The sequence below is a fragment of the Lissotriton vulgaris genome, chromosome 11 (assembly GCF_964263255.1).
Source record: "Lissotriton vulgaris chromosome 11, aLisVul1.2, whole genome shotgun sequence".
Taxonomy (NCBI): Eukaryota; Metazoa; Chordata; class Amphibia; order Caudata; family Salamandridae; genus Lissotriton; species Lissotriton vulgaris.
Genome location: NC_141699.1, coordinates 12,048,809 through 12,075,358, shown reverse-complemented (window position 1 = coordinate 12,075,358; position 26,550 = coordinate 12,048,809). Strand labels below are relative to the sequence as shown.

General features: G+C 53.9%; 1 protein-coding gene across 1 annotated transcript in view; it reads left to right on the top strand.

Moving 5' to 3' along the window:
* MMP17 (matrix metallopeptidase 17) overlaps positions 1-26,550 on the top strand; it is a 201,134-nt gene that overhangs the window by 168,457 nt on the left and 6,127 nt on the right. Inside the window, exons 6-7 of the mRNA XM_086944694.1 lie at positions 9,139-9,238; positions 26,191-26,273. Of these exons, the coding sequence (XP_086800820.1) occupies positions 9,139-9,238; positions 26,191-26,273 (183 nt within the window). The remainder of the gene's footprint in view (positions 1-9,138; positions 9,239-26,190; positions 26,274-26,550) is intronic.

Below are 26,550 nucleotides of genomic sequence, written 5' to 3'. Positions count from 1 at the left end.
GACAGGCCACATGAAAGGCCGCTCTCCCCCGGCCCGACCAGGCCTGAGCCCGGTCACGCAGGTACTACACACCACCCTTGCACGTCCTCCGTCCCCTCAGGGACCCCTGCCCTCGAGCATGTCCACCTCGTGGGTCCGACCCACTGCCAGCCTACGCGCCCATCCTGGGGCGCCATCTTGAACACTCCCCCACGTGGCCGCCTGGCCCCCGGCCGACCTCAACCCTGGGCCTGGCCAGGCCTCAGACATCCCGGCACCACCATCCACCCAGGAGGTGAGCGGGCTACTTGGCAAGTCAATGGGAGAAGGAGGTGTCGATGGCTCTCCTCCACCAAGTGCCGCTCGCCCATCGCCTCCCCGGGCGTTGGCTCCACCCCCCTGCTGGGTGTCTGGACTCCCTCATCCCGGACCTCCCGACCTCCAAGTGCGAGGGTCCGGACATCAAAGCACCCCAGCCCTATAACTGGGGCAGCTCCAGAGCAGGAAGGCAGTTGTATCTTGGAGTCGAGAGACGTAAAGAGGAACTCATCCTAGGCCGACTACTGGCGCTGCCGTAGCTCTGTCTTGTGCACCATCGTCCTGCCTGTTGGCGCTGCCACAGCCTTCGCAACCTTCATCTCCTTCATCGTCGTCGGGACCTGCTGGCGTGGCCGCGGACCGTTGTAACCGTCATCTTCACCGGGACCTGCAGGCTCCGCCGCGGACCGTCGTTTTTCCTTCGTCCATCTCGGGACCGGCTGGCTCCGCCGCGGCCCGATCATCTAGAACGCCGAGCTCGAGGATTGAGAGCTATTTTCCACTCATTGGTAACAAGACTGTCCCGCTACCCCTTTTCCTAAACCAGAGACCAGAACCGAGGGGACCCCTGAGTCCAGACCTCCTTGTATCATATCATCGTAACCTAAGAATTGCATATAAAGCCTCGTTAAACTTCAACCTTGTGTGGTGTCCGTCTGTGGGGGGGAAGTTACTTGTCTGTACAGTCGTTGGAGACGGCTCTCCCCGGAGACCTCTCCCCGTAGTCTCGGCCGACCCTCCCGGTCTGTCTAACATTGGTGGCCAGCGGCGCGATCCGAATCACCGCATAACGTACAGAGAGTAGCTCACCCCACGACGAAATCACAATGACAACTAAAGAAAGCGGATCAACCGAGAAGTTCCAAATGGAGAAATTGGAGGAGTACAGCCATCGTGAACTAAAACAATTCTGCATCGAACTGGGTATCGCTACCACCGGACTAAGCACCAAAGACGATTTTAAGCATGCCCTAGAATCTTGGGCAGAGACCGGGGCTGCCGGAACCCCCGATCAAAGCACCGCAGAAAAAACCACCACGGCCCCTGAAGGGCAAAGAACGGGTCTCTCGCAAGACGAGATCCAGGAAAGAGAAAGAACCCGACTACACGAGCTAGAAATGGCCCGGCTCAAAAGGGACGTTGAACTTAAGTTGGCCGAATAAAAAATCAACTTAGAGCACCTGCGTCTCCGAGAAGAAAGAGAGGAGAAACAGAGACAAAGGGAGCTTGAGGAAAAGAAACTGGCGTACGAACACGAACGGAACCTAGCCGAGATCAACCTGCGCAAGCAGAATAAAGAAGTAGGGGTGCCCGAGCGACCCCACACCTCAGAGGCCACAGAGAAAAAGGTACACATCCCCAAGGATGTTGTCCGAGAATATTTCCGAGAGGACGACATCCAGCAATGGTTTAAGGCCTATGAAGTCGCTATGACTGCACACCGGATCGATAGAAGCGATTGGGGAGCCGGTCTATGGGGGAGATTCCTCAATGAGGGCCGCGATACCCTGCTACAGCTCCCGGACCACCAGATGACCTCCTATGACCATATGAAAGCGGCACTCCTCACCCGCTATGGCCTCACACCCGAGATGTACCGTCAGAGGTTCCGAGACTGCACCCGCATCCCGGGTACAACTTGGGTGGACTATGTAACGTACTTTAGCCAAGCCTTCGAGGGCTGGATCAGAGGAAGCAACGTCACGACCTACGAACAACTGTTCAATCTGATGGTATGGGAGCATCTGTCGAACAATTGCTTCATTGAACTCCGCCAGCACCTCCTCGACAGCAAGTTAACGGATCCCCGGCAGCTCGCAGCCGAAGCTGACCGGTGGGAGATCACCAGAGTGGGCCGGAATGGGTCCTACGAACAGAACCGGAACAACAATGGTCAGCACCGACCCAGAGGAGGAGGAGGGGGCCAAGGACGAGGAAGAGACAACGCTCCGGTCGCCCCCGCTACCAGCACCACCCCCCCGGCCAACCGGGGCAGCACCCCGGCGCGACCGGGGTACAGAGCCAATGTCACGTGTCACCGATGCCAACGGGTCGGCCACTATGCAAACGACCCAAATTGCCCGCAGTACCAGAGCCCAAGACCCCGCCAAGTGGCCGCTGCGGCCCTAGGGGAAGAACAGATCTCCGAGGAGCAGGAAGAATATGAACAAGAGCATCAAGAGTGGGAGCCAGCCGCCATGGCTCTAGCATGCTTAGGGGGGAAAGACATGGTCCCGCGGGTCCCCCTACCCGCTAACACCCAGAAGTACAGCCAATGGGTGAGCATCAATGGACGCCGGGCCGAAGCCCTTCGTGACACCGGGGCCAGTGTAACAGCCGTCCGCTGTCACCTGGTGACCCCAGAACAGTATTTACCGAACATTCTCTGCCCTGTACGATCAGCCGATAACTCGGAAAGTCTGTGTCGGATGGCCTGCGTCCCTTTCGAATGGGGAGGGGTCTCCGGCATGTTGAAAGTAACGGTCCGAGACGATGCCCCCGTAGACTGCCTCCTGGGGAATGACCTTGAAAGCTCTCCGTGGGCAGCCGTGGAGCGAAGAGAACACCTGGGGATGTTAGGCGTCCCGGACTGGGCGTGTGTCACGACCCGGTCCATGGCCGCCCGTGCCAACCACCGCCCAGAAGAACCCGAATGGCCGGCACCACCGCCCCCGGTCGCCCCAGCCGAAACCACCGACCGTGACGTTCCCCCCGAACCAGCTCAACCTTCCGACCTTGCTAACCTCGACCAGTGGCCTCAAGAGGGGGGGCCCACGCAAGAACAATTTCGCCAAGAACAGAAGACCTGTCCCTCCCTCGAGGGACTCCGCCAGCAAGCGCTCGCCCAAAGCGCAGGAGACACCTCCGGTACTCATTGGGTCTACTGGGACAATGATCTGCTGTACAGCGAGCAAAGAATCGCCGAGCTGGGGGCCAACCGAGTATTAGTGGTGCCCCTCCGTTTTAGAGACTTTCTGCTCAACCTGGCCCACGATGTCCCCCTGGCAGGACACCTGGGACAAGATAAAACCTACAGTCGCCTAGTGACCCACTTCTTCTGGCCCAAAATGAGGAACGATGTGCACCAGCATTGCCGATCTTGCCCCACGTGCCAAGCCAGTGGAAAGAGCGGCCGCAAACTAAAGGCTCCCCTGCAACCTTTTCCTGTGGTCACTACCCCGTTTGAGAGGGTCGGAATAGACATTGTGGGGCCCCTGGACCCACGCACCAAACAAGGCCATCGATTCATCTTGGTGCTAGTGGACCACGCCACCCGCTACCCTGAGGCTGTCCCTCTGCGGACTGTGACAGCCCCGGTAGTCGGCCGGGCTCTGATGGGGATCTTCTCCCGTGTGGGCTTCCCCCGAGGAGTCGTCAGCGACAGAGGCACGAACTTTATTTCTAAATACATGAAATCCCTCTGGCAACAGTGCGGGGTCACCTACCGATTCACGACCCCCTATCACCCTCAAGGGAACGGACTCGTTGAGCGGTTCAACCGCACGCTAAAGGGGATGATCGGGGGGTTGGAAGAGCCCCTCCGTCGCCAGTGGGATGTGCTGCTGCCGTGCCTCCTCTTCGCTTATCGAGAGGTCCCCCAGAAATCCCTGGGCTTCAGCCCATTTGAACTGCTATATGGACACCCAGTGCGGGGGCCGCTCAGCCTAGTCAAAGAAGGCTGGGAGATGCCTCCGTTAAAGAACCCTCCAGATGTCTTCCGGTACCTCTTAACCCTCCGCAACCAGACCCGGCGGTTCCGGGAACTGGCAAAAACCAACCTAGAGGCCAGTCAAGAGGACATGAAAAAGTGGTATGACCGTAATGCCTCATCCATTGAATTTGAACCTGGCCAACAGGTATGGGTGATGTCCCCCACCGAACCATGCGCCCTACAAGACAAATGGACGGGGCCCTTCAAAGTAATCGAGCGCAAGGGCCCTGCCACCTATCTCATCGACATGGAATCCTCCCGGAACCCACTCCGGGTCCTCCACGCTAACAGACTAAAGCCCCACTTTGTGCGCACAGAACTCAGCCTCCTGATGGCCACAGACACTGGGGCTGAAGAAGACTCCGAGCCCCTCCCTGACCTCCTACGGACTCGGGAGCAAGACGGCTCCGTGGATGGGGTCCGACTCTCGGAGGCCCTCACCAGAGAGCAACGCCAGGACTGTCAAGCCCTCCTATCACAGTTCGCCAGCCTGTTCTCCCTCACCCCAAGTGTCACTTCCTGGTGTGTGCACGATGTGGACACGGGGGACAGCCCCCCTATCCGCCACCGGGCCTACCGCGTGCCAGATCGGGTACGGGCCTGCATCCAGGACGAAGTAGCCAAGATGCTCACACTCGGGGTCATCGAAGCCTCAGACAGCCCTTGGGCCAGCCCTGTAGTACTGGTCCCCAAAGCAGCTGCCCCCGGCACCACACCAGAACTCCGGTTCTGCGTCGACTACCGGGGCTTGAATGCGGTCACCCGAACAGACGCACATCCCATCCCCCGGGCAGATGAACTGATCGACCGCATGGGAGCTGCCCGCTACCTCAGTATCTTCGACCTGACGGCGGGCTACTGGCAGATCGGCCTCACACCCAGGGCGCAAGAACGTTCTGCCTTTTCCACACCCGATGGCCATTACCATTTCACCGTCATGCCCTTCGGCATGAAGAACGCCCCAGCGACATTCCAACGGCTCGTCAATCAGGTCCTGGCGGGGCTCGAAGGATTCAGCGCCGCCTACCTAGACGACATCGCTGTGTACAGCCACCATTGGTCCGAGCACCTCCACCACCTCCGAGCAGTGCTGCAAGCCCTACAGCGGGCTGGCCTCACGATCAAGGCCAGCAAATGTCAAATTGGGCAAGGGTCTGTAACCTACCTCGGGCACCAGGTGGGAAGCGGCCTGGTGGCCCCTCTGCAGCTAAAAATTGCCGCCATCCAGACCTGGCAGCCCCCCATCACCCAGACCGAGGTACGAGCCTTCCTGGGCCTCACAGGCTACTACCGAAGGTTCGTGAAAGACTATGGGACTATAGTGGGGCCCCTCACAGAACTCACGTCGAAAAACCAGCCCAAGAAAGTCAACTGGACCCCAGAGTGTCAAGCTGCCTTTGAACAATTGAAAGCCGCCATGTGTTCCGCCCCTGTGCTCCAGGCCCCCGACTACAGCCCGGAGTTCGTCGTTCAGACGGATGCCTCCGACCATGGCATTGGGGCAGTCCTGTCTCAAGTGAACACCGACGGCCTTGATCAACCGGTGGCCTTCATTAGCCGGCGACTCCTACCACGGGAACAGCGCTGGAGCACCATAGAGAGGGAGGCCTTCGCTGTGGTATGGGCCCTCAAGAAGCTCCGGCCCTACCTTTTTGGCACACACTTTCGGGTACAGACCGACCACCGACCCCTGCAATGGCTGATGCAGATGCGGGGGGAAAACCCGAAGTTACTACGCTGGTCCATCTCCCTACAAGGTATGGACTTCACAGTCGAACACCGGCCTGGGCCAGATCACGCCAACGCGGATGGCCTGTCCCGGTTCTTCCGCCTCGACGAGGAGAGTCCCCAAGAGGATGGGTAACTCTCCCCGCCTTCAGCTGGGGGGGACGCATGTTGGACAGGCCACATGAAAGGCCGCTCTCCCCCGGCCCGACCAGGCCTGAGCCCGGTCACGCAGGTACTACACACCACCCTTGCACGTCCTCCGTCCCCTCAGGGACCCCTGCCCTCGAGCATGTCCACCTCGTGGGTCCGACCCACTGCCAGCCTACGCGCCCATCCTGGGGCGCCATCTTGAACACTCCCCCACGTGGCCGCCTGGCCCCCGGCCGACCTCAACCCTGGGCCTGGCCAGGCCTCAGACATCCCGGCACCACCATCCACCCAGGAGGTGAGCGGGCTACTTGGCAAGTCAATGGGAGAAGGAGGTGTCGATGGCTCTCCTCCACCAAGTGCCGCTCGCCCATCGCCTCCCCGGGCGTTGGCTCCACCCCCCTGCTGGGTGTCTGGACTCCCTCATCCCGGACCTCCCGACCTCCAAGTGCGAGGGTCCGGACATCAAAGCACCCCAGCCCTATAACTGGGGCAGCTCCAGAGCAGGAAGGCAGTTGTATCTTGGAGTCGAGAGACGTAAAGAGGAACTCATCCTAGGCCGACTACTGGCGCTGCCGTAGCTCTGTCTTGTGCACCATCGTCCTGCCTGTTGGCGCTGCCACAGCCTTCGCAACCTTCATCTCCTTCATCGTCGTCGGGACCTGCTGGCGTGGCCGCGGACCGTTGTAACCGTCATCTTCACCGGGACCTGCAGGCTCCGCCGTGGACCGTCGTTTTTCCTTCGTCCATCTCGGGACCGGCTGGCTCCGCCGCGGCCCGATCATCTAGAACGCCGAGCTCGAGGATTGAGAGCTATTTTCCACTCATTGGTAACAAGACTGTCCCGCTACCCCTTTTCCTAAACCAGAGACCAGAACCGAGGGGACCCCTGAGTCCAGACCTCCTTGTATCATATCATCGTAACCTAAGAATTGCATATAAAGCCTCGTTAAACTTCAACCTTGTGTGGTGTCCGTCTGTGGGGGGGAAGTTACTTGTCTGTACAGTCGTTGGAGACGGCTCTCCCCGGAGACCTCTCCCCGTAGTCTCGGCCGACCCTCCCGGTCTGTCTAACATCCAGTTACCTATTTGAGAATGCAAGCATTGAATCTAGAGACGGTGTCTTCGGGGTTGCTCGATATTGATACCACTATTTGGGTATCATCGGCGTAAGACATCACCGAGAACCGAAATGATTTGGGGGGGTGACATAGAGATTGAACAGCTGAGGGCTCATCGAGCAGCCCTGAGGCACCGCACATGGCAAGCAGACCTGATCAGAAATGATCTCTCCTAATGCAGCGTGCTGCACTCTCTCTGATAGAAAGTATTTCTTCAGGTTGAGGGCAAGGCCGCTTATTCCTAACTCGGCGAGCCTGTCAATCAGAATGGTACGATTGACCGTATCAAAGGCCGGTGAGAGATCCAATAGTATCAATGCAGCTTTGCCGCCTCCATCTAGGATTGATCTCAGCTCCTCTGAAGCTGCCACCAACGCTGTCTCCGTACTATGTGCATTTCATATTGAGTGGAGTCCAGCAAGCTATGAGTATCAGAGAATAACATGAGTTCCATATTCAAAGCTTTCTCCAGTACCTTGACTGCAAAAAGTAATTTCAAGATGGGCCTGTAACTACTGGGCTCTTATGGACCGAGGCCGGTTGTTTTAAGGTAGAATGGAAGCCTTCTGCCAATCAAAGGGGTAATGGACAGTGCTGATTATTTTCTTAAAAATCCCAGTCAGTTGAGTACTTAGAAATTCCAGGACAAGATGATTAATTTTTGGAGGACGGGGATCAAATGGAGATCTCGATTTAATGGCTATTAATAGATGAGAGACCTACTTTGTACTAAGCAAGGAGAATTTCTAAAAAAAAGCAGGGGTGGGTTGCCCTTCCTTACCTGTTGAAACAGCAGTAGATGGTTGATTATTAGATACAGACGAGTCATACACTTATTTTACTTTTCATTGGAAAAAGTTGGCTTAGATATTCCAAAAGTTTTGACTGAAGTTGTTACAGTTGGGCATAGGCATTTTTACTAAGCTTTTTACAATATTAAAAAGCTAATTTGCTGAATTATTAAATTGTAGCATCCTGCTAGAAAACTATTTAGTCTTTTCTGTTAACATCATCCTTCTATATTTTATGTTTGTTTGCTTATAAATCTCTGTTTTTAGGATCATATGCCCACATGCATCAAACTCCCGTTTTGCGTTTCCAAATTTGCGATTTTTACCGAATCGCAAATAAGGAATCGCAAAACGGGATGCATTATTGAAAGTGCATAATATTTGCGATTCGGTAAAAATCGCAGTTTTTACCGAATCGCAAATATTATGCGAATTCAAATTTGCGATTTCGCAATTCCCATTTATTCCTATGGGCCAAAAGGCCCATAGGAATCAATGGTAATTGCGAATTCGCAAATTGGAATTCGCAAAATGTTGATGCATTCCATGGGTGCAGGGGGAGGTCCAAAGGATCCCCCCCTGCACCCCTGAAATGTATTTTAAAATGGATGTTACACACACACATGTCCTAAGGACATGTGTGTCTGTAACATGACAGTGTTTAAAATGCAAATTAGAGCATTTTAAACATTTTTCGCAAATTACCACGAGGTTCAACCTCGTGGTAATTTGCACTTGCAATCTTCAAGATCGCAATTTTTTAAAGAATGATGCATTGCATTTAAGGAATCGCAAAATTGCGATTCCTTAAATGCAATCGCATTTTAGAAAATCGCAAAATTAGCGATTTTCAACTAAAACCAATGATACATCTCAGAAAGCATTTTTGGAATCGCAAACGGCCGATTTTAAGGAATCGCACCGTTTGCGACTCCAAAAATGCTTGATGCATGTGGGCAAAAGTGTGTTCTCCAAATTCACTCCTTCCTTCTGCCCAGTTGTTTCTAGTCTCTCAAGCTATCCAAGAACCAGGGTCTTCAGGGAGTTTTCCTACAATAAATTAAAGAAAATCAGGCCACTAGTATGTGGAACCACCCTGTCCCCCTAAGAAGTAAGACTTCCATCTCTCTGCTGGAGTTCAGAAAGATGCTTAAGACCATCCTTTTTCAACACATGTTGCACTGTTTGAGTCTTAACACTGTGCAGGTGTAATTGGTTAAAAGAGAGAATCAATAAGAAACAAAGGGTACACACAATCTCTTGTTAATGTATTTGTGTTATTTTCTTACCACCTCACCCCATAGGATGTCATTCATTAATGCTGTGTCCTGTCTTGTCACAGGGGTGCGGGAATCGGTGTCCCCCACCAACAGGCCGGATACTACCAGCCCTGAGGACCATCCGTTGCTGCCCGAACTGCCGCAGAACCGCTCCACCACTAAGTAAGTTCTACTTCTCTCTTGGCTCATCCGCTGTGGTGTCCTGAGGATGCCAAGCAGGACACACATTGAGATATCTTTAGGAAATGCCTTTAGTGCACCTTAGCCAATTCTCAACTGACCCAATTAGGGTTCCCAGCATTCTTCCTCCTAGCATGGAATTCCCACCATGGTGTGGTCTACTTGAGCACACTAGCTAGGTCATCCCACATCTACCAGCCGGGCATGGTGGGTCTGCCTGGGCATGGTTGGCACAGATCCTCGCTCAATGCAGTGGCAACAGCAACTGAGCGTAGGAGGGGTCTCAGTGGAGGAGGAGTGGTCCAGACTTAGAGAGGGCCCTGGCACCAGGCCAGCAGTTTCAGCAGACAACTGCTGAGCTGCCAGGTGATACCTGTCTACTGCTGAGCTGCCAGGTGAGGCCCACCTACTGCTGAGCTGACAGGTGAGGCCCATCAGCTGCTGAGCTGATAGGTGAGGCACGGCTGCTGCTCAGCTGACAGGTGAGGCCCATCCGCTGCTCAGCTGATAGGTGAAGCCTGTCTGCTGATCAGCTGACAGGTGATGCCCATCCACTGCTGAGCTGATAGGTGAGGCCCATCTGCTGCTCAGCTGACAGGTGAGGCCCGTCTGCTACTCAGCTGAAAGGTGAGGCCCGTCTGCTGCTCAGCTGACAGGTGAGGCCCGTCTTCTGCTGAGCTGATAGGTGAGGCCCGTCTGCTTCTCAGCTGACAGGTGAGGCCTGTCTGCTGCTCAGCTGATAGGTGAGGCCCATCTGATGCTGAGCTGACAGGTGAGGCCCAGCTGCTGCTCAGCTGACAGGTGAGGCCCGTCTGCTGCTGAGCTGATAGGTGAGGCACGTCTGCTGTTGAGCTGACAGGTGAGGCCCAGCTGCTGCTCAGCTGACAGTTGAGGCCCTTCTGCTGCTGAGCTGATAGGTGAGGCCCGGCTGCTGCTCAGCTGACAGGTGAGGTCTGTCTGCTGCTGAGCTGATAGTTGAGGCCCGTCTGCTGCTCAGCTGACAGGTGAGGCCTGTCTGCTGCTCAGCTGAAGTGGTGAGGCCCGTCTGCTTCTGAGCTGATAGGTGAGGCCCGTCTGCTGCTGAGCTGACAGGTGAGGCCCAGCTGCTGCTCAGCTGATAGGTGAGGCCCATCTGCTGCTCAGATGACAGATGAGGCCCGTCTGCTGCTGAGCTGATAGGTGAGGCCCGTCTGCTGCTCAGCTGGCAGGTGAGGCCTGTCTGCTGCTCAGCTGAAAGGTGAGGCCCGTCTGCTGCTCAGCTGACAGGTGAGGCCCGTCTGCTGCTGAGTTGACAGGTGAGGCCCAGCTGCTGCTCAGCTGACAGGTGAGGCCTGTCTGCTGCTGAGCTGATAGGTGAGGTCCGTCTGCTGCTGAGCTGATAGGTGAGGCCCAGCTGCTGCTCAGCTGACAGGTGAGGCCCCGTCTGCTGCTCAGCTGACAGGTGAGGCCCGTCTGCTGCTCAGCTGAAAGGTGAGGCCCGTCTGCTGCTCAGCTGACAGGTGAGGCCCATTTGTTGCTGAGCTGATAGGTGAGGCCCGTCTGCTGCTCAGCTGACAGGTGAGGCCCGTCTGCTGCTGAGCTGACAGGTGAGGCCTGTCTGCTGCTGATCTGACAGGTGAGGCCCAGCTGCTGCTCAGCTGACAGGTGAGGCCTGTCTGCTGCTGAGCTGATAGGTGAGGTCCGTCTGCTGCTGAGCTGATAGGTGAGGCCCAGCTGCTGCTCAGCTGACAGGTGAGGCCCGTTTGCTGCTCAGCTGACAGGTGAGGCCTGTCTGCTGCTCAGCTGATAGGTGAGGCCCAGCTGCTGCCAGACTGTCAAAGCAAGGTCTAGCTTCTACTTAGCTACCACACTGTCAGGCCCAACTGCTGCTCGTCTGTCACAGTGAGGCCAATATGAGGCCCAGCTGCTGCTGAGCTGGATCCCTAAGCCCCAGGTGAGGCCAGGCTGCCAGGTGTGGCCCAGCCTACACTGAGCTGCCCCAGTGATGCCCCAGTGAGGCCCAGCAGCTGCCAAGCTCAACGTAGGCAGTCCAGCTGCTGCTTGTCTGCTGGATGATGCCCAGCTGCTGCTGAGCTGCCAGGTGAGGTCCAACGGTTGCCAATCTTACCGGTGTGGCCTAGCAGCTACTGAGCTGCCAGGTGATATCCAGCTGCTGCAAATCTGTGAGGTGAGACCTGGGTGCTGCTGAGTTGCCTGGTGAGACCTGTCTACTGATTAGCTGCCCCCCAAGGCTTATGGAAGCCAGTGGCTGCCAAGCTTCTTTGCGAGGTCCAGTTGTTGCTGAGCTGTCAGGTTAGGTCCAGCTGCTGACAATCTGTCAGGTGAGGTCAGCTGCTGCTGATCTACCAGGTGAGCAATGGTTGCTGCTGATCTTCCATATGAGTTTTGCTACTGATGATCTACCAGGTGAGGACCATCTGCTGCAGATCTACCAGATGAGCACCAGCTGCTGCTGATCTACCAGGGTAAAGGTACCTTCAAGGGATTTTAGTAAACAAAAGAATTTCAAAGTCACTTAGAGAATGAAATCATGTGGGCTCACTGATTTAACCCACTACTGCTGATTATGCAACAACAGAAATTATAGAAATTATATACATTCAAAAACTGTCACTTGTTAGTGATCAGTGAAAGGAGAGAGCAAAAAGGGGATTGACAAACGGATGTATATAGAAAATAAGTATGTATTTAATCTTTTTTCAAATCAAGATAAAATATTGGTGGGTACATGATAAACAACAATGACGCAGAAGGGTAAATACTTTAGTCTACACAGCCCTTACTACATCAATTGCTTAAGCTTTTCTACCTATTACAAAATTAATTAAGCCTTCAATGGTAGATAAAGCCACAGTCGATGTTTCGGTCTCTATTCTTTTGTGTAGGAGACCATCCTCAGGACATGGATTTAATATCTTGAGTACCCTCGTTCAAAAAAAAACCCGGATCAGGGACTCGGTTGCCTAGCGCCGCAGTTGATTAAATGATTAGCGTTTTTCGGTGAAGTAACCTTTTGGGAGCCAAAAGGTTTCCCGGACAGGTAAATTGATTTGCACCGTAGGGGATAAAAATTCCTGTGGGGAAGCCTGTCTAGTCGATCGCTTCCAAAGGCCACAGGTTTAGAAAAAGGGGGTCTTTGTTAATTTTGAAAGGTTCCCTTTCTAATTTGAAGGTATAGCGACGCCTTCTTGTCGGTGTTTCTCAGTCAAGCAGTCTGCTCTGAGTTCAATGAGTCAGAGCCGATCCTCACGCTATGGTTGCTACAGCAGTAGATGCTTCCTGTGGCCGGGCTCCGGGCGCTTTTTTGAACGAGGGTACTCAAGATATTAAATCCATGTCCTGAGGATGGTCTCCTACATGAAAGAATAGAGACCGAAACGTCGACTGTGGCTTTATCTACCATTGAATGCTTAATTAATTTTGTAATAGGTAGAAAAGCTTAAGCAATTGATGTAGTAAGGGCTGTGTAGACTAATGTATTTACCCTTCTGCGTCATTGTTGTTTATCATGTACCCACCAATATTTTATCTTGATTTGAAAAAAGATTAAATATATACTTCTGTAGTAGGGGATCTCTGTGTATAGTCATAATCTAGTGAATAGTCCCGCCCATGTGCGTGGACCCCGGCAATCAAAAATAATCTCTTAAGGTGTCAAATCATGCAGAAACTGCAAAGACACTTAAGAGAGAATTTGAAGACAAATAATGCAGCCTATATCCACAGGCTACACTGTTCAGTACTTCAACTAGAAATTCCACCAACAAAAACCACACACAACACAGCCTGCCCAGTTTCTTCCATAGAAAAACTTGCCTCTACTAGTAAAAGACTCTGGAATGATAGAGAGGAAGGCATGGACAGACAAGCCCCATAGGATGCCATTATGTGGCTTAAATAGGATACTGTGCCTTTAAGAGAACTCTCCAGAACTTTCTCCCAGTATCCCAGAATGCAGAGCAGGTCCCTTTTACTTTCAGTTCTTTTTTGCGGCTCCTGCTAACAGGACCATGGCATTGAGCTCTCCCTTTTTCAAGGGTGTATATTGGATTTAAGTTCACTTTTCTTGATAAAAGTGTTTGCAGTTATACTCTTGGTGTTTCCCTTCTCTCCTGTGTGTTTGTCAGGCTTTTAGGGCTCTAAAATGCCTGCTCTTTTCGACAAATGCCCAGCATGTGGAAGGAAGAAGGCCAAGACTGATCCACACGACGTCTGCATCATTTGTCTCCCTGAGGCACATGTCCCTGAAGACTGTGACATCTGCCAGAACCTCTCAGCAAGGACCCTGAGGGACAGGCTGAAGATTAGGCTTCAAAGCCTGGAAGAGAGACAACTGCAGGCTGCAGGTGGGTCTGGGCAGACTAGGAAGATTCCATCTGCCTCTGCTGAGGCCTCTGGGGGGCTCCCCAGAGGCAGGAAGACCAGCAAGCGGTCCCGGTCTCCGTCGACGTCGATTGCATCGACGACAACGTCGAGAGGGATTACGACGGTGTGTTCCCCGTCTCCCCGGCGCTCCGGGTCGAGGCGGCATGAAGATTTGACGTCGAAGAGCCTGGTTAGGCCTCCATCTAAACCACTGTCTACGGCGTCTTCGTCGTCGTCGTCCACGTCATCGTCGAGCTATCGGCGTCGAAGGAGAAGCCACAGGCGTCGGCGCTCGTCGTCGAGGCGATACTGCCGGTCGCCGTCGAGGAGACGGTCGGCGTCGAGGGGATCCTCGGCGTCGAGGACCTCAAGAAAGAGGACGGCATCGAGGAGGAGTCGACAATTGTCGTCGAGAAAGGAACGGTCGACGTCGCGGAGGCGGCGTTCGGCATCAAGGAAGGAACGGTCGATGTCACGGAGGCGATGTTCATCGTCAAGGAAGGAGAGGTCGACGTCGAGGAGGCGACGGTCGACGACTGAGTCACAGAGGCGACATTCGACACCGGAAGAACGACGTTCGGAGTCAAGGAGAAAAAGGTCAGCGTCGAGGAGTCGTTCTCACTCCCCAAAGCGGCGAAGAAGGAGTTCTGGCGCCAGAAGTCACGCTGAGTCTGGTGGAGGGCGCCGGAGACGGCGATCACATACTGGAGGGGCTGGTTCGCAGTCCCCTCCGCCGAAGAAGTCACCGGGCTCGGTGTACTCGGTGGTATATACACCACCTCGGCCGAAGACACCTCCTCCTCCTTTACCTAAGGAGAACCCTCCCATCAACCCTCCGCTTCCATCACTCTCTCCCTCGGGACAGCCACCACTTCTGCTCCCACCACATGGGCCCGCCCCTTGGCCGGAGATACCTCCTGTTCCTCCGCCAAGATCGGTGTCACTACCTCTGCTGCCTACACCACCTAAGGGGACTCCACAACCAAGACCCCAGGATAGGCCACGAAAGACACCCCCACGGAAACCTGCGGAGCGCCCACGTACCGGGATGTCACGCTCTCGCTCCAGGAGGAGGGAGCGATCGCGTCACAGGTCATCCACGCGGTCGAGACGCCGCCATAGGAGGCACAGATCTCGCACTCACACAAGGTCCTCAGGGACCAGGGACTACTCTCCGACTTTGTCGGGCTCACCGGACACAAGGGTGTCTCTGGTTGATGACCTGGTGGCATTTCATAATGTCCTATTTAGAGGGGCAGCCAAACTGGGCATATCCTTGACGGTGCCCACGCCCAAGACATCGGTCATTTTCGAGACACTGCACCAGAAACACCTGTCTCGTCCACTACTACCTCTGGTACCGGGCCTGGAGGAACCGGCCATGGACCTTTTCCACACCCCTGCGGTGACTAAGGCGGCACCATCGAGATTGCAGAAAAAATACCGGGCTCCCGATTCGGACCCGGCTTTTCTAAGGGTGGAACCTCCTCCGGATTCTGTGATTGTGACGGCGGCCCGCAAACAGCATACCACCATCCCATCATCCACCGTCCGCCCAGACAAAGAGTCTAGATGGATGGATTCAGCTGGAAGGAAAGTGTGTGGAACATCAGCGACCTCTATGAAGGCTGCGAGTGCCACGGCTTTGTTGGGACGCTACGACCGTGCCCTCTGGGACTCCCTCCAGCAGTTTGCGGAACACTTGCCTCGCGAGAAGCAGCAAGATTTCCAGGAAGTGCTAAACGAAGGGATGCTGGTAGCGAATCAAATTATCAGCGCTGCAGCAGATTCATCCATCTTGGTGGCACATGGCTTTTGCCATGGGATTAACCAGCGACGACACGCCTGGCTCCGCCTTACGTCACTAAAACCAGACGCACAGCAAAGGGTGGCCAATCTCCCATTCTCTGGCGAAACCCTATTTGGGAAACATGCGGATGACGAAATGGCCCGCATGAAGGCGGAGGCCGAAACACTCACGGCTGTGGGTCTAGAGAAGCCTAAAGAAGCGAAGAAATTGTACCGCCCATTCCAACGGCGGTTCGGTGGGCAGGGCAGATGACGTGGCCAAGCTTCGGGACAGTCGCAGCAACAACAACAGTTCCGTAAGCCGTTCCAGAAACGCCCGAAGGGCAGAGGAGGCCAGCAGTCGGCACCAGGGACCAAAGGCCCTGCCGGGTCTAGGCCCTGAGCGCTTAATTTCCCCGGATCTGTTACCCACTCCAGTAGGGGGAAGCATTACATTTTTTCTGGTAGAGTGGAGAAAAATTACTCCGGACAAGTGGGTGCTGAATATTGTTTGCAATGGATACAGTCTTCGGTTCACCAGCCCGCCTCCTGCAATTCCACCGGTCAGCTCGCAGTTTCAGCTGCGCCGAGCTCCAGGCGGAGGCAGATATTCTGTTAAGGAAAAGGGCGATAGAAGACGTACCTCTGTCTCAGAGAGGAAGAGGTCTGTACTCCCGGTTCTTCCTGGTTCGCAAGAAGGACAAGAACGAGTTCAGGCCCATTATAGACTTGCGACAGGCAAACAGATGGATTCGCAGGGAAAAGTTTTGCATGCTGTCGTTGCATCAGATTTATCCTCAGTTGCAACAGGGAGACTGGCTATGTGCTATAGACCTACAGGATGCGCACTTCCATGTGCCCATTGCACACAAACACAGGAAGTTCCTGCGGTTCCAAGTCGGCGCCAATCATTATCAATACACAGTACTCCCATTCGGACTAAAGTCTGCGCCGAGAACATTCTCAAAGTGCATGGCGGTGGTAGCAGCACACCTGAGGAAGAACAAGGTGTTCGTCTACCCGTACCTGGACGATTGGTTGATCAAGGCATCCTCCTTCTCGGAAGCTCGAGCACACTTCCAGAAGACGTGCGTTCTCTTGAACAAGCTGGGGTTGCACATCAACATGTCCAAGTCTGTGCCGACTCTGGTCCAATGCATACAGTACTTGGGAGCCTCCATCAATATGCTGTCAGCAAGCGTGTCTCCTTCGGAAGAGCGACGATTATCACTCCGTCGGAAGGTTCGGGCTCTTATGACCACTCCATCTACAACAGTGAGGACGGTGTCTTCTCTACTGGGATCGATGGCCTCCTGTATCTTCCTGACGCCACACGCATGGCTGCACATGAGACCGCTGCAGGAGTGCTTGGAGGACCAGTGGGATCAGAGGAAAGGATCTTGGAACGACAAGATACAGCTGTCTCTGCATGCTCTTCAGTCTCTGAAGTGGTCGTGTTCAGCGGAGAATCTCCTCGGGGCGGGTCCCTTCCACAAGGACATTCCCACGCAGACTATCGTGACGGATGCGTCTCTCCAAGGGTAGGAGCGCACTCCGGAAACCTACAGATTCAAGGAACGTGGTCCCCGATGGAGGCCACGTATCACATCAATTTCCTGGAACTCAGAGCTGTTCACTTGGCACTGAAGGCCTTTCTTCCGTCCTTTCAGACCAACTCTCTGCTTGTACAGACAGACAATACCACCACGATGTATTAGCTCACCAAGCAGGGGGGCTCGAGATCACGCACTCTGTCGCAGGAGGCGCAGGCGGTCTGGCACTGGCTTCTGGCCAGAGGACTGACGATAACGGCTACCCATCTGCCAGGTGTGCAGAATGTTCAGGCGGACGCGCTGAGCAGACTGATTCAGGAAAACCACGAATGGGTCATAAACGACAAAGTACTAGGAGAAGTTTTCGCAAGGTGGGGGACTCCAGACCTAGATCTGTTCGCCACCGCCGAAAACAGCAAATGCCGAGACTTCGCCTCCAGGTACTACCAGCATGGGACGCTGGGGAATGCGTTATGGATCAACTGGTCGAACAGCTTTCTGTACGCTTTTCCACCCATTCTTCTGATTCCGGCGGTACTCATCAAACTGGCCCGGTCCAGGACTCGGATGATACTCATTGCCCCGGAATGGCCCAGACAGTGGTGGTTCACGGACCTGCTTCACCGGTCTATCCTTCCTCACATTCGGTTGCCGTGCAGGCCGGACCTTCGCACGAAGTTCGGGGGACAGATGTTGCACCCCAACCTCTCGTCTTTGAGTTTGGCGGCATGGCTGAGATAGTGCAATATGGCCATCTAAATCTGCCCGAAGATTGCATGGACATACTGAAGGAATCTAAGAGACCTTCCACTCGGACTTCCTAGGCTTACAAGTGGAAGAGGTTCTGTATCTGGTGTCAGTCCAAGAACTATGACCCGACGACGTGCAAGGAAGACGTCATCCTTCCTTACCTTCTACACTTGGCGCAGTCTGGCCTTAATGTTCATTCCGTTAAGGTTCATCTTGCTGCATTGACTGCCTACAGGAAATGCCCTTCACAGACTTCCTTCTTCCAGATCCCTGTGATCAAAGATTTTTTGGAAGGCTTGAAGAAAGTGTTCCCTTCTGTCAGGCTTCCTTCGCCTTCATGGGAATTGAATGTGGTGCTGTCCAGATTTATGAAAGAGCCTTTTGCACCTATTTATAAGGCTTCGTTGCAGAACCTATCCTGGGAGGATTCTTCTTGGCCATTACATCGGCCCGCAGGGTGAGTGAAATTCAGGCGTTGTGTTCCCAAGAACCTTATACTGTATTTCATGCTGCTAAGGTTGTTATGCGTACTCACCCTAAATTTCTTCCCAAGGTTATTTCTGATTTTCATGTCAACCAGACCATAACGTTGCCTACGTTTTTTCAGAATCCTTCATCTCCAGCGGAAAGATCTCTACATTCCATGGATGTTAGGAGGGTGTTGAAATTTTATCTGGATAAAACCAAAGATATTCGTAGGTCAGACCAATTATTTGTCAATTATGGATCGGTCAGGACGGGTCTTGCTACCTCTAAGCAGTCCATCTCTAGGTGGATTGTGTCCTGCATACGGTTGTGCTACCAAAAAGCTAATAAGACCTTAGGGGGTAAACCTAAGGCTCATTCCACCAGGGGAAAAGCTGCCACGACAGCTTTACTCCGTAATGTTCCGATTGCAGAGATCTGCAAGGCGGCCACTTGGAAGTCGGTTCATACCTTTGTTAAGCATTACTGTCTGGACACTGACGCCAGGGCAGATGCTCAGGTTGGGCAGACTTCGCTGCGAAATTTGTTCGCACAATAGTGGTGTTATTTTCTTTTCTCCACCGCCGCTTTGGTGTGGGGATGGGCTTGCCATTCTATTCACTAGATTATGACTATACACAGAGATCCCCTACTACAGAAGGAGTAGTTTCTGTCCTGTAACTCCAGTTCTGTAGTAGGGGTATCTCTGTTATAGTCATAAGCGCCCGCCCTCCTCCCCGGTGGAGAGAGATATTCATGTAGGAATGCTACAGGTCTGGCGTGCTACGCCTTAAAAAAGAACTGAAAGTAAAAGGGACCTGCTGTGCATTCTGGGATACTGGGAGAAAGTTCTGGAGAGTTCTCTTAAAGGCACAGTATCCTATTTAAGCCACATAATGGCAGCCTATGGGGCTTGTCTGTCCATGCCTTCCTCTCTATCATTCCAGAGTCTTTTACTGATAGAGGCAAGTTTTTCTATGGAAGAAACTGGGCAGGCTGTGTTGTGTGTGGTTTTTGTTGGTGTAATTTCTAGTTGAAGTACTGGACAGTGTAGCCTGTGGATATAGGCTGCATTATTTGTCTTTAAATTCTCTCTTAAGTGTCTTTGCAGTTTCTGCATGATTTGACACCTTAAGAGATTATTTTTGATTGCCGGGGTCTACGCACATGGGCGGGACTATTCACTAGATTAGGACTATAACAGAGATAACCCTACTACAGAACTGGAGTTACAGGACAGAAACTACTCCTTGTTTTCTATATACACCCGTTTGTCAATCCCCTTTTTGCTCTCTCCTTTCACTGATCACTAACAAGTGACAGTTTTTGAATGTATATAATTTCTATAATTTCTGTTGTTGCATAATCAGCAGTAGTGGGTTAAATCAGTAAGCCCACATGATTTCATTCTCTAAGTGACTGTGAAATTCTTTTGTTTACTAAAATCCCTTGAAGGTACCTTTGCCCCTTCGATCCACCAGATGAGCACCAGCTGCTGCTGATCTACCAGGTGAGCTCCATCTGCTGCTGATCTACCAGGTGAGCTCCAGCTGCTGCTGATCTACCAGGTGAGGGCCAGCTACTGCTGATCTACCAGGTGAGCTCCAGCTGCTGCTGATCTACCAGGTGAGCTCCAGCTGCTGCTGAGCTACCAGGTGAGCTCCAGCTGCTGCTGATCTACCAGGTGAGGTCCAGCTACTGCTGATCTACCAGATGAGCACCAGCTGCTGCTGATCTACCAGGTGAGCTCCAGCTGCTGCTGATCTACCAGGTGAGGTCCAGCTACTGCTGATCTACCAGGTGAGGGCCAGCTACTGCTGATCTACCAGGTGAGGTCCAGCTACTGCTGATCTACCAGATGAGCACCAGCTGCTGCTGATCTACCAGGTGAGCTCCAGCTGCTGCTGATATACCAGGTGAGGGCCAGCTACTGCTGATCTAGCAGGTGAGGTCCTGCTGCTGCTGATCTACCAGGTGAGGCTCAGCTGCTGCTTATCTACCAGGTGAGCTCCAGCTGCTGCTGATCTACCAGGCGAGGTCCAGCTGCTGCTGATCTACCAGGTGAGGTCCAGCTGCTGCTGATCTACCAGGTGAGGCTCAGCTGCTGCTGATCTACCAGGTGAGATCCAGCTGCTGCTGATCTACCAGGTGAGGCTCAGCTGCTGCTGATCTAGCAGGTGAGCTCCAGCTGCTGCTGATCTACCAGGTGAGCTCCAGCTGCTGCTGATCTACCAGGTGAGGGCCAGCTACTGCTGATCTGGCAGGTGAGGTCCTGCTGCTGCTGATCTACCAGGTGAGGCCCAGCTGCTGCTGATCTACCAGGTGAGCTCCAGCTGCTGCTGATCTACCAGGTGAGGTCCAGCTGCTGCTGATCTACCAGGTGAGGCTCAGCTGCTGCTGATCTACCAGGTGAGGCTCAGCTGCTGCTGATCTAGCAGGTGAGGTCCAGCTGCTGCTGACCTAGCAGGTGAGCTCCAGCTGCTGCTGAGCTACCAGGTGAGGCTCAGCTGCTGCTTATCTAGCAGGTGAGGTCCAGCTGCTGCTGATCTACCAGGTGAGATCCAGCTGCTGCTGATCTACCAGGTGAGGCTCAGCTGCTGCTGATCTAGCAGGTGAGGTCCTGCTGCTGCTGATCTACCAGGTGAGATCCAGCTGCTGCTGATCTACCAGGTGAGGGCCAGCTACTGCTGATCTACCAGGTGAGGGCCAGCTACTGCTGATCTACCAGGTGAGGTCCAGCTACTGCTGATCTACCAGATGAGCACCAGCTGCTGCTGATCTACCAGGTGAGCTCCATCTGCTGCTGATCTACCAGGTGAGCTCCAGCTGCTGCTGATCTACCAGGTGAGCTCCAGCTGCTGCTGATCTACCAGGTGAGGGCCAGCTACTGCTGATCTACCAGGTGAGCTCCAGCTGCTGCTGATCTACCAGGTGAGCTCCAGCTGCTGCTGATATACCAGGTGAGGGCCAGCTACTGCTGATCTAGCAGGTGAGGTCCTGCTGCTGCTGATCTACCAGGTGAGGCCCAGCTGCTGCTGATCTACCAGGCGAGGTCCAGCTGCTGCTGATCTACCAGGTGAGGTCCAGCTGCTGCTGATCTACCAGGTGAGGTCCAGCTGCTGCTGATCTACCTGGTGAGGCTCAGCTGCTGCTGATCTACCAGGTGAGATCCAGCTGCTGCTGATCTACCAGGTGAGGCTCAGCTGCTGCTGATCTAGCAGGTGAGATCCAGCTGCTGCTGATCTACCAGGTGAGATCCAGCTGCTGCTGATCTACCAGGTGAGGCTCAGCTGCTGCTGATCTAGCAGGTGAGCTCCAGCTGCTGCTGATCTACCAGGTGAGCTCCAGCTGCTGCTGATCTACCAGGTGAGGGCCAGCTACTGCTGATCTACCAGGTGAGGTCCAGCTACTGCTGATCTACCAGATGAGCACCAGCTGCTGCTGATCTACCAGGTGAGCTCCATCTGCTGCTGATCTACCAGGTGAGCTCCAGCTGCTGCTGATCTACCAGGTGAGCTCCAGCTGCTGCTGATCTACCAGGTGAGGGCCAGCTACTGCTGATCTACCAGGTGAGCTCCAGCTGCTGCTGATCTACCAGGTGAGCTCCAGCTGCTGCTGATATACCAGGTGAGGGCCAGCTACTGCTGATCTAGCAGGTGAGGTCCTGCTGCTGCTGATCTACCAGGTGAGGCCCAGCTGCTGCTGATCTACCAGGCGAGGTCCAGCTGCTGCTGATCTACCAGGTGAGGTCCAGCTGCTGCTGATCTACCAGGTGAGGCTCAGCTGCTGCTGATCTACCAGGTGAGATCCAGCTGCTGCTGATCTACCAGGTGAGGCTCAGCTGCTGCTGATCTAGCAGGTGAGCTCCAGCTGCTGCTGATCTACCAGGTGAGCTCCAGCTGCTGCTGATCTACCAGGTGAGGGCCAGCTACTGCTGATCTGGCAGGTGAGGTCCTGCTGCTGCTGATCTACCAGGTGAGGCCCAGCTGCTGCTGATCTACCAGGTGAGCTCCAGCTGCTGCTGATCTACCAGGTGAGGTCCAGCTGCTGCTGATCTACCAGGTGAGGCTCAGCTGCTGCTGATCTACCAGGTGAGGCTCAGCTGCTGCTGATCTAGCAGGTGAGGTCCAGCTGCTGCTGACCTAGCAGGTGAGCTCCAGCTGCTGCTGAGCTACCAGGTGAGGCTCAGCTGCTGCTTATCTAGCAGGTGAGGTCCTGCTGCTGCTGATCTACCAGGTGAGATCCAGCTGCTGCTGATCTACCAGGTGAGGCTCAGCTGCTGCTGATCTAGCAGGTGAGGTCCAGCTGCTGCTGATCTAGCAGGTGAGGTCGATCTGCTGCTGCTGACCTAGCAGGTGAGCTCCAGCTGCTGCTGAGCTACCAGGTGAGGCTCAGCTGCTGCTTATCTAGCAGGTGAGGTCCTGCTGCTTCTGATCTACCGAGGTGAGCTCCAGCTGCTGCGGATCTACCAGGTGAGCTCCAGCTGCTGCTGATCTACAAGGTGAGGCTCAGCTGCTGCTGATCTACCAGGTGAGATCCAGCTGCTGCTGATCTACCAGGTGAGGCTCAGCTGCTGCTGATCTAGCAGGTGAGCTCCAGCTGCTGCTGATCTACCAGGTGAGATCCAGCTGCTGCTGATCTACCAGGTGAGGCTCAGCTGCTGCTGATCTAGCAGGTGAGCTCCAGCTGCTGCTGATCTACCAGGTGAGCTCCAGCTGCTGCTGATCTACCAGGTGAGGGCCAGCTACTGCTGATCTACCAGGTGAGGTCCAGCTACTGCTGATCTACCAGATGAGCACCAGCTGCTGCTGATCTACCAGGTGAGCTCCATCTGCTGCTGATCTACCAGGTGAGCTCCAGCTGCTGCTGATCTACCAGGTGAGCTCCAGCTGCTGCTGATCTACCAGGTGAGGGCCAGCTACTGCTGATCTACCAGGTGAGCTCCAGCTGCTGCTGATCTACCAGGTGAGCTCCAGCTGCTGCTGATATACCAGGTGAGGGCCAGCTACTGCTGATCTAGCAGGTGAGGTCCTGCTGCTGCTGATCTACCAGGTGAGGCCCAGCTGCTGCTGATCTACCAGGCGAGGTCCAGCTGCTGCTGATCTACCAGGTGAGGTCCAGCTGCTGCTGATCTACCAGGTGAGGCTCAGCTGCTGCTGATCTACCAGGTGAGATCCAGCTGCTGCTGATCTACCAGGTGAGGCTCAGCTGCTGCTGATCTAGCAGGTGAGCTCCAGCTGCTGCTGATCTACCAGGTGAGCTCCAGCTGCTGCTGATCTACCAGGTGAGGGCCAGCTACTGCTGATCTGGCAGGTGAGGTCCTGCTGCTGCTGATCTACCAGGTGAGGCCCAGCTGCTCCTGATCTACCAGGTGAGCTCCAGCTGCTGCTGATCTACCAGGTGAGGCTCAGCTGCTGCTGATCTACCAGGTGAGGCTCAGCTGCTGCTGATCTAGCAGGTGAGGTCCAGCTGCTGCTGACCTAGCAGGTGAGCTCCAGCTGCTGCTGAGCTACCAGGTGAGGCTCAGCTGCTGCTTATCTAGCAGGTGAGGTCCTGCTGCTGCTGATCTACCAGGTGAGCTCCAGCTGCTGCTGATCTACCAGGTGAGGTCCTGCTGCTGCTGATCTACCAGGTGAGCTCCAGCTGCTGCTGAGCTACCAGGTGAGGCTCAGCTGCTGCTTATCTAGCAGGTGAGGTCCTGCTGCTGCTGATCTACCAGGTGAGATCCAGCTGCTGCTGATCTACCAGGTGAGGCTCAGCTGCTGCTGATCTAGCAGGTGAGGTCCAGCTGCTGCTGATCTAGCAGGTGAGGTCGATCTGCTGCTGATCTAGCAGGTGAGGTCGATCTGCTGCTGCTGACCTAGCAGGTGAGCTTCAGCTGCTGCTGAGCTACCAGGTGAGGCTCAGCTGCTGCTTATCTAGCAGGTGAGGTCCAGCTGCTGCGGATCTACCAGGTGAGCTCCAGCTGCTGCTGATCTACAAGGTGAGGACCAGTTGTTCTTAGCTGGCCAGGAGAGCTCAGCAGCTCCTGAGTACCAGCGTGAGACCCAGCTGAGGTGCTATGCAGATGTGTAGCTAACAGTAGTGCAGAAGGTGCAGTGGCGCCGAGACCCAAGGTTGTTGGGGCTTTCTCTGGACCCCAATGATGGCCGTGTTGATGACATGAGGCTCCCATGTTACACCGCTGCTCCTGCCACCATCAGCTCATATTGTGGGGAGCTTTTAGGACATAAGCACAGATTACCCTCACCCTGTATTTCTCTACCCTGGTGTCAACTATAGGGTTTACTGCTTCATATATCACTTGTGCCGTCACTGGACGTGAGCAGTAATGCTCAGATTGCTGCATTGTTTGATAGATGAGGTGACAAGCACAGGTGTAGGCTGCAAGTTAGAAGACAGGCAGGTTCAAGCGGACGGACATCTGCTCACACAGCAGGTAGGCACTGAGCCATGCACTGACAAAAAGAATGAGTGAATGCTCTTCTGTAGCACATACCGAAAACTGAATCACCCACAGGGGCTCTGCTCTCAGGGCCCGATTCACAGAACTAACTTAAGATAAAATCCTAAACTTACTACTTTTGGTATTCACAGAAGTTAGGATTTTGTCTTAAGACAGACTTAAGACAGACTTAAGTTAGGATTTTGTCTTAAGTCTGTCTTAAGTCTGTCTTAAGACAAACTTAAGACAAAATCCTAACTTCTTTGAATACCAAAATTAGTAAGTTTAGGATTTTGTCTTAAGTTAGTTCTGTGAATCGTCCCCACAGTGTTTAACAGATAGGGCACAGGAGAGATTAAGTGATTTGCCCGATATCTTGAAGAATAAATTGATTTGTCCAAGATCACACTGAATCGTTGAGTGGAGAAGCCAGGATATAAACTACGGGGCAGATTAACAAGCCCCTTGCGCCACTTTTGCATCACTTTTCCCATGTTAAAAGTGATGCAAAAGTGGCGCAAGGGGCTTGTAAATCAGCCCCTACGTATCCTACTTCTGAAGTCTGCAGCTTAACTCTCAAACCTCCCAGAAATACTCTAGACACAAGGGCTCACTGTACACAGAACTGGCTGAAAGGCGTTCTCAACGAGAGACTGCCTGGTTTGGAAGTGACTGTATGACTGATTAAAAATAAGAGTAAAGGCGTGACAGAGAGTACGATGCAGACATATTGTACTGCAGATTGGGCAGACCAGAGTCCTTGTTCTGTCTGCACCCGAGCCCAGGTCAGCGGCTGCTCTGATTGTGTTTCCGCTTCCGGTGGATAGTGGTTATGGGGCCTGTGGTTCATGTGTGGGTGGAGTGCCGACGGACATGGTGTTAAACGCTGCATTTCCAAGTGGTGGGAGACTGGTTGAGGTCTAGCTGCACTAGATGGGTGACGTTTGGGTTGATCTGGTTAGTGGTAGGGGTTAGATCTAGTTTTGGTGTTCAGGTGTCTTCAATGTTTCAGGGGCTCTCTTCTTGGAGTTGTTTGGCTGGTTACCAGCCAAGGTGTGGGGAGGTCTGATGCATGGGACTCTAGCTGTGTATTTAGGCCGTGGGTTGGTTTGGTTGGTTTAGCCACAGTTAGGGGTATTTTTTGTGGTGAGCTGGTTGGAGTGTGACCATGATTTTGAAGTCATTTGGGTGTTTGATAAAGTGAGATTAGCTGAGACTTTGAGGTCTTTTGTGTGTCTGGGTGAGATCTGTCCAAGATTTTGAGAGGTGCTCTCTAGCAAGGGCTCCTGGTTCTGGGATGTGATTTGGCAGGTGCTGACTTTGAATTTGGGGTCTTTTGAATGATTGGATATAAGCTAGTGGTTAGTCAAATGTTGTCTAGCCGCTACTTGAGGGGCCATAACTCACTAGGTGGGGTTCCGCATGATATGGGAGGTCTTGGGTGGGTGCAGTTTGGGAGGTGGGTGGGTAGGTTCAGTTGGTCAAATGGGCATGTGCACAGGGGTGGTCTGGTGATTGAGTGTAGGTGGTACAATGTCCCTCACATGCCCTCTCACCTCTCTCCTCAGGCCCCGGAAGGATGAACCAGAGAGGTGCAACACTCACTTCGATGCAGTCGCCCAGATCAGAGGGGAAGCGTTTTTCTTCAAAGGTGAGGATGGCTCCTTCTCCGGTAAAGTGCCTCACAGGTGCTTGTGGTCCAATGGCGCAGCACTTATGTGATTGATGAAGTGGTACCTGGGTTATCAAACACATGGCACTGGTGGGATTGTCTGAAGTGGCGGCGGTGTGACTGAGTGTGTTGTGGTGTCAGTGACTGGGTGCCCTTGTGCCAGCACTCGTCAAGGCCAGGAGGAGTTGGCAGTAATGTGTCTGACTTGTCCTTGAAATACTCTTGGGTAATGTTGAGCGTTCTGTTGGCGTCAGGG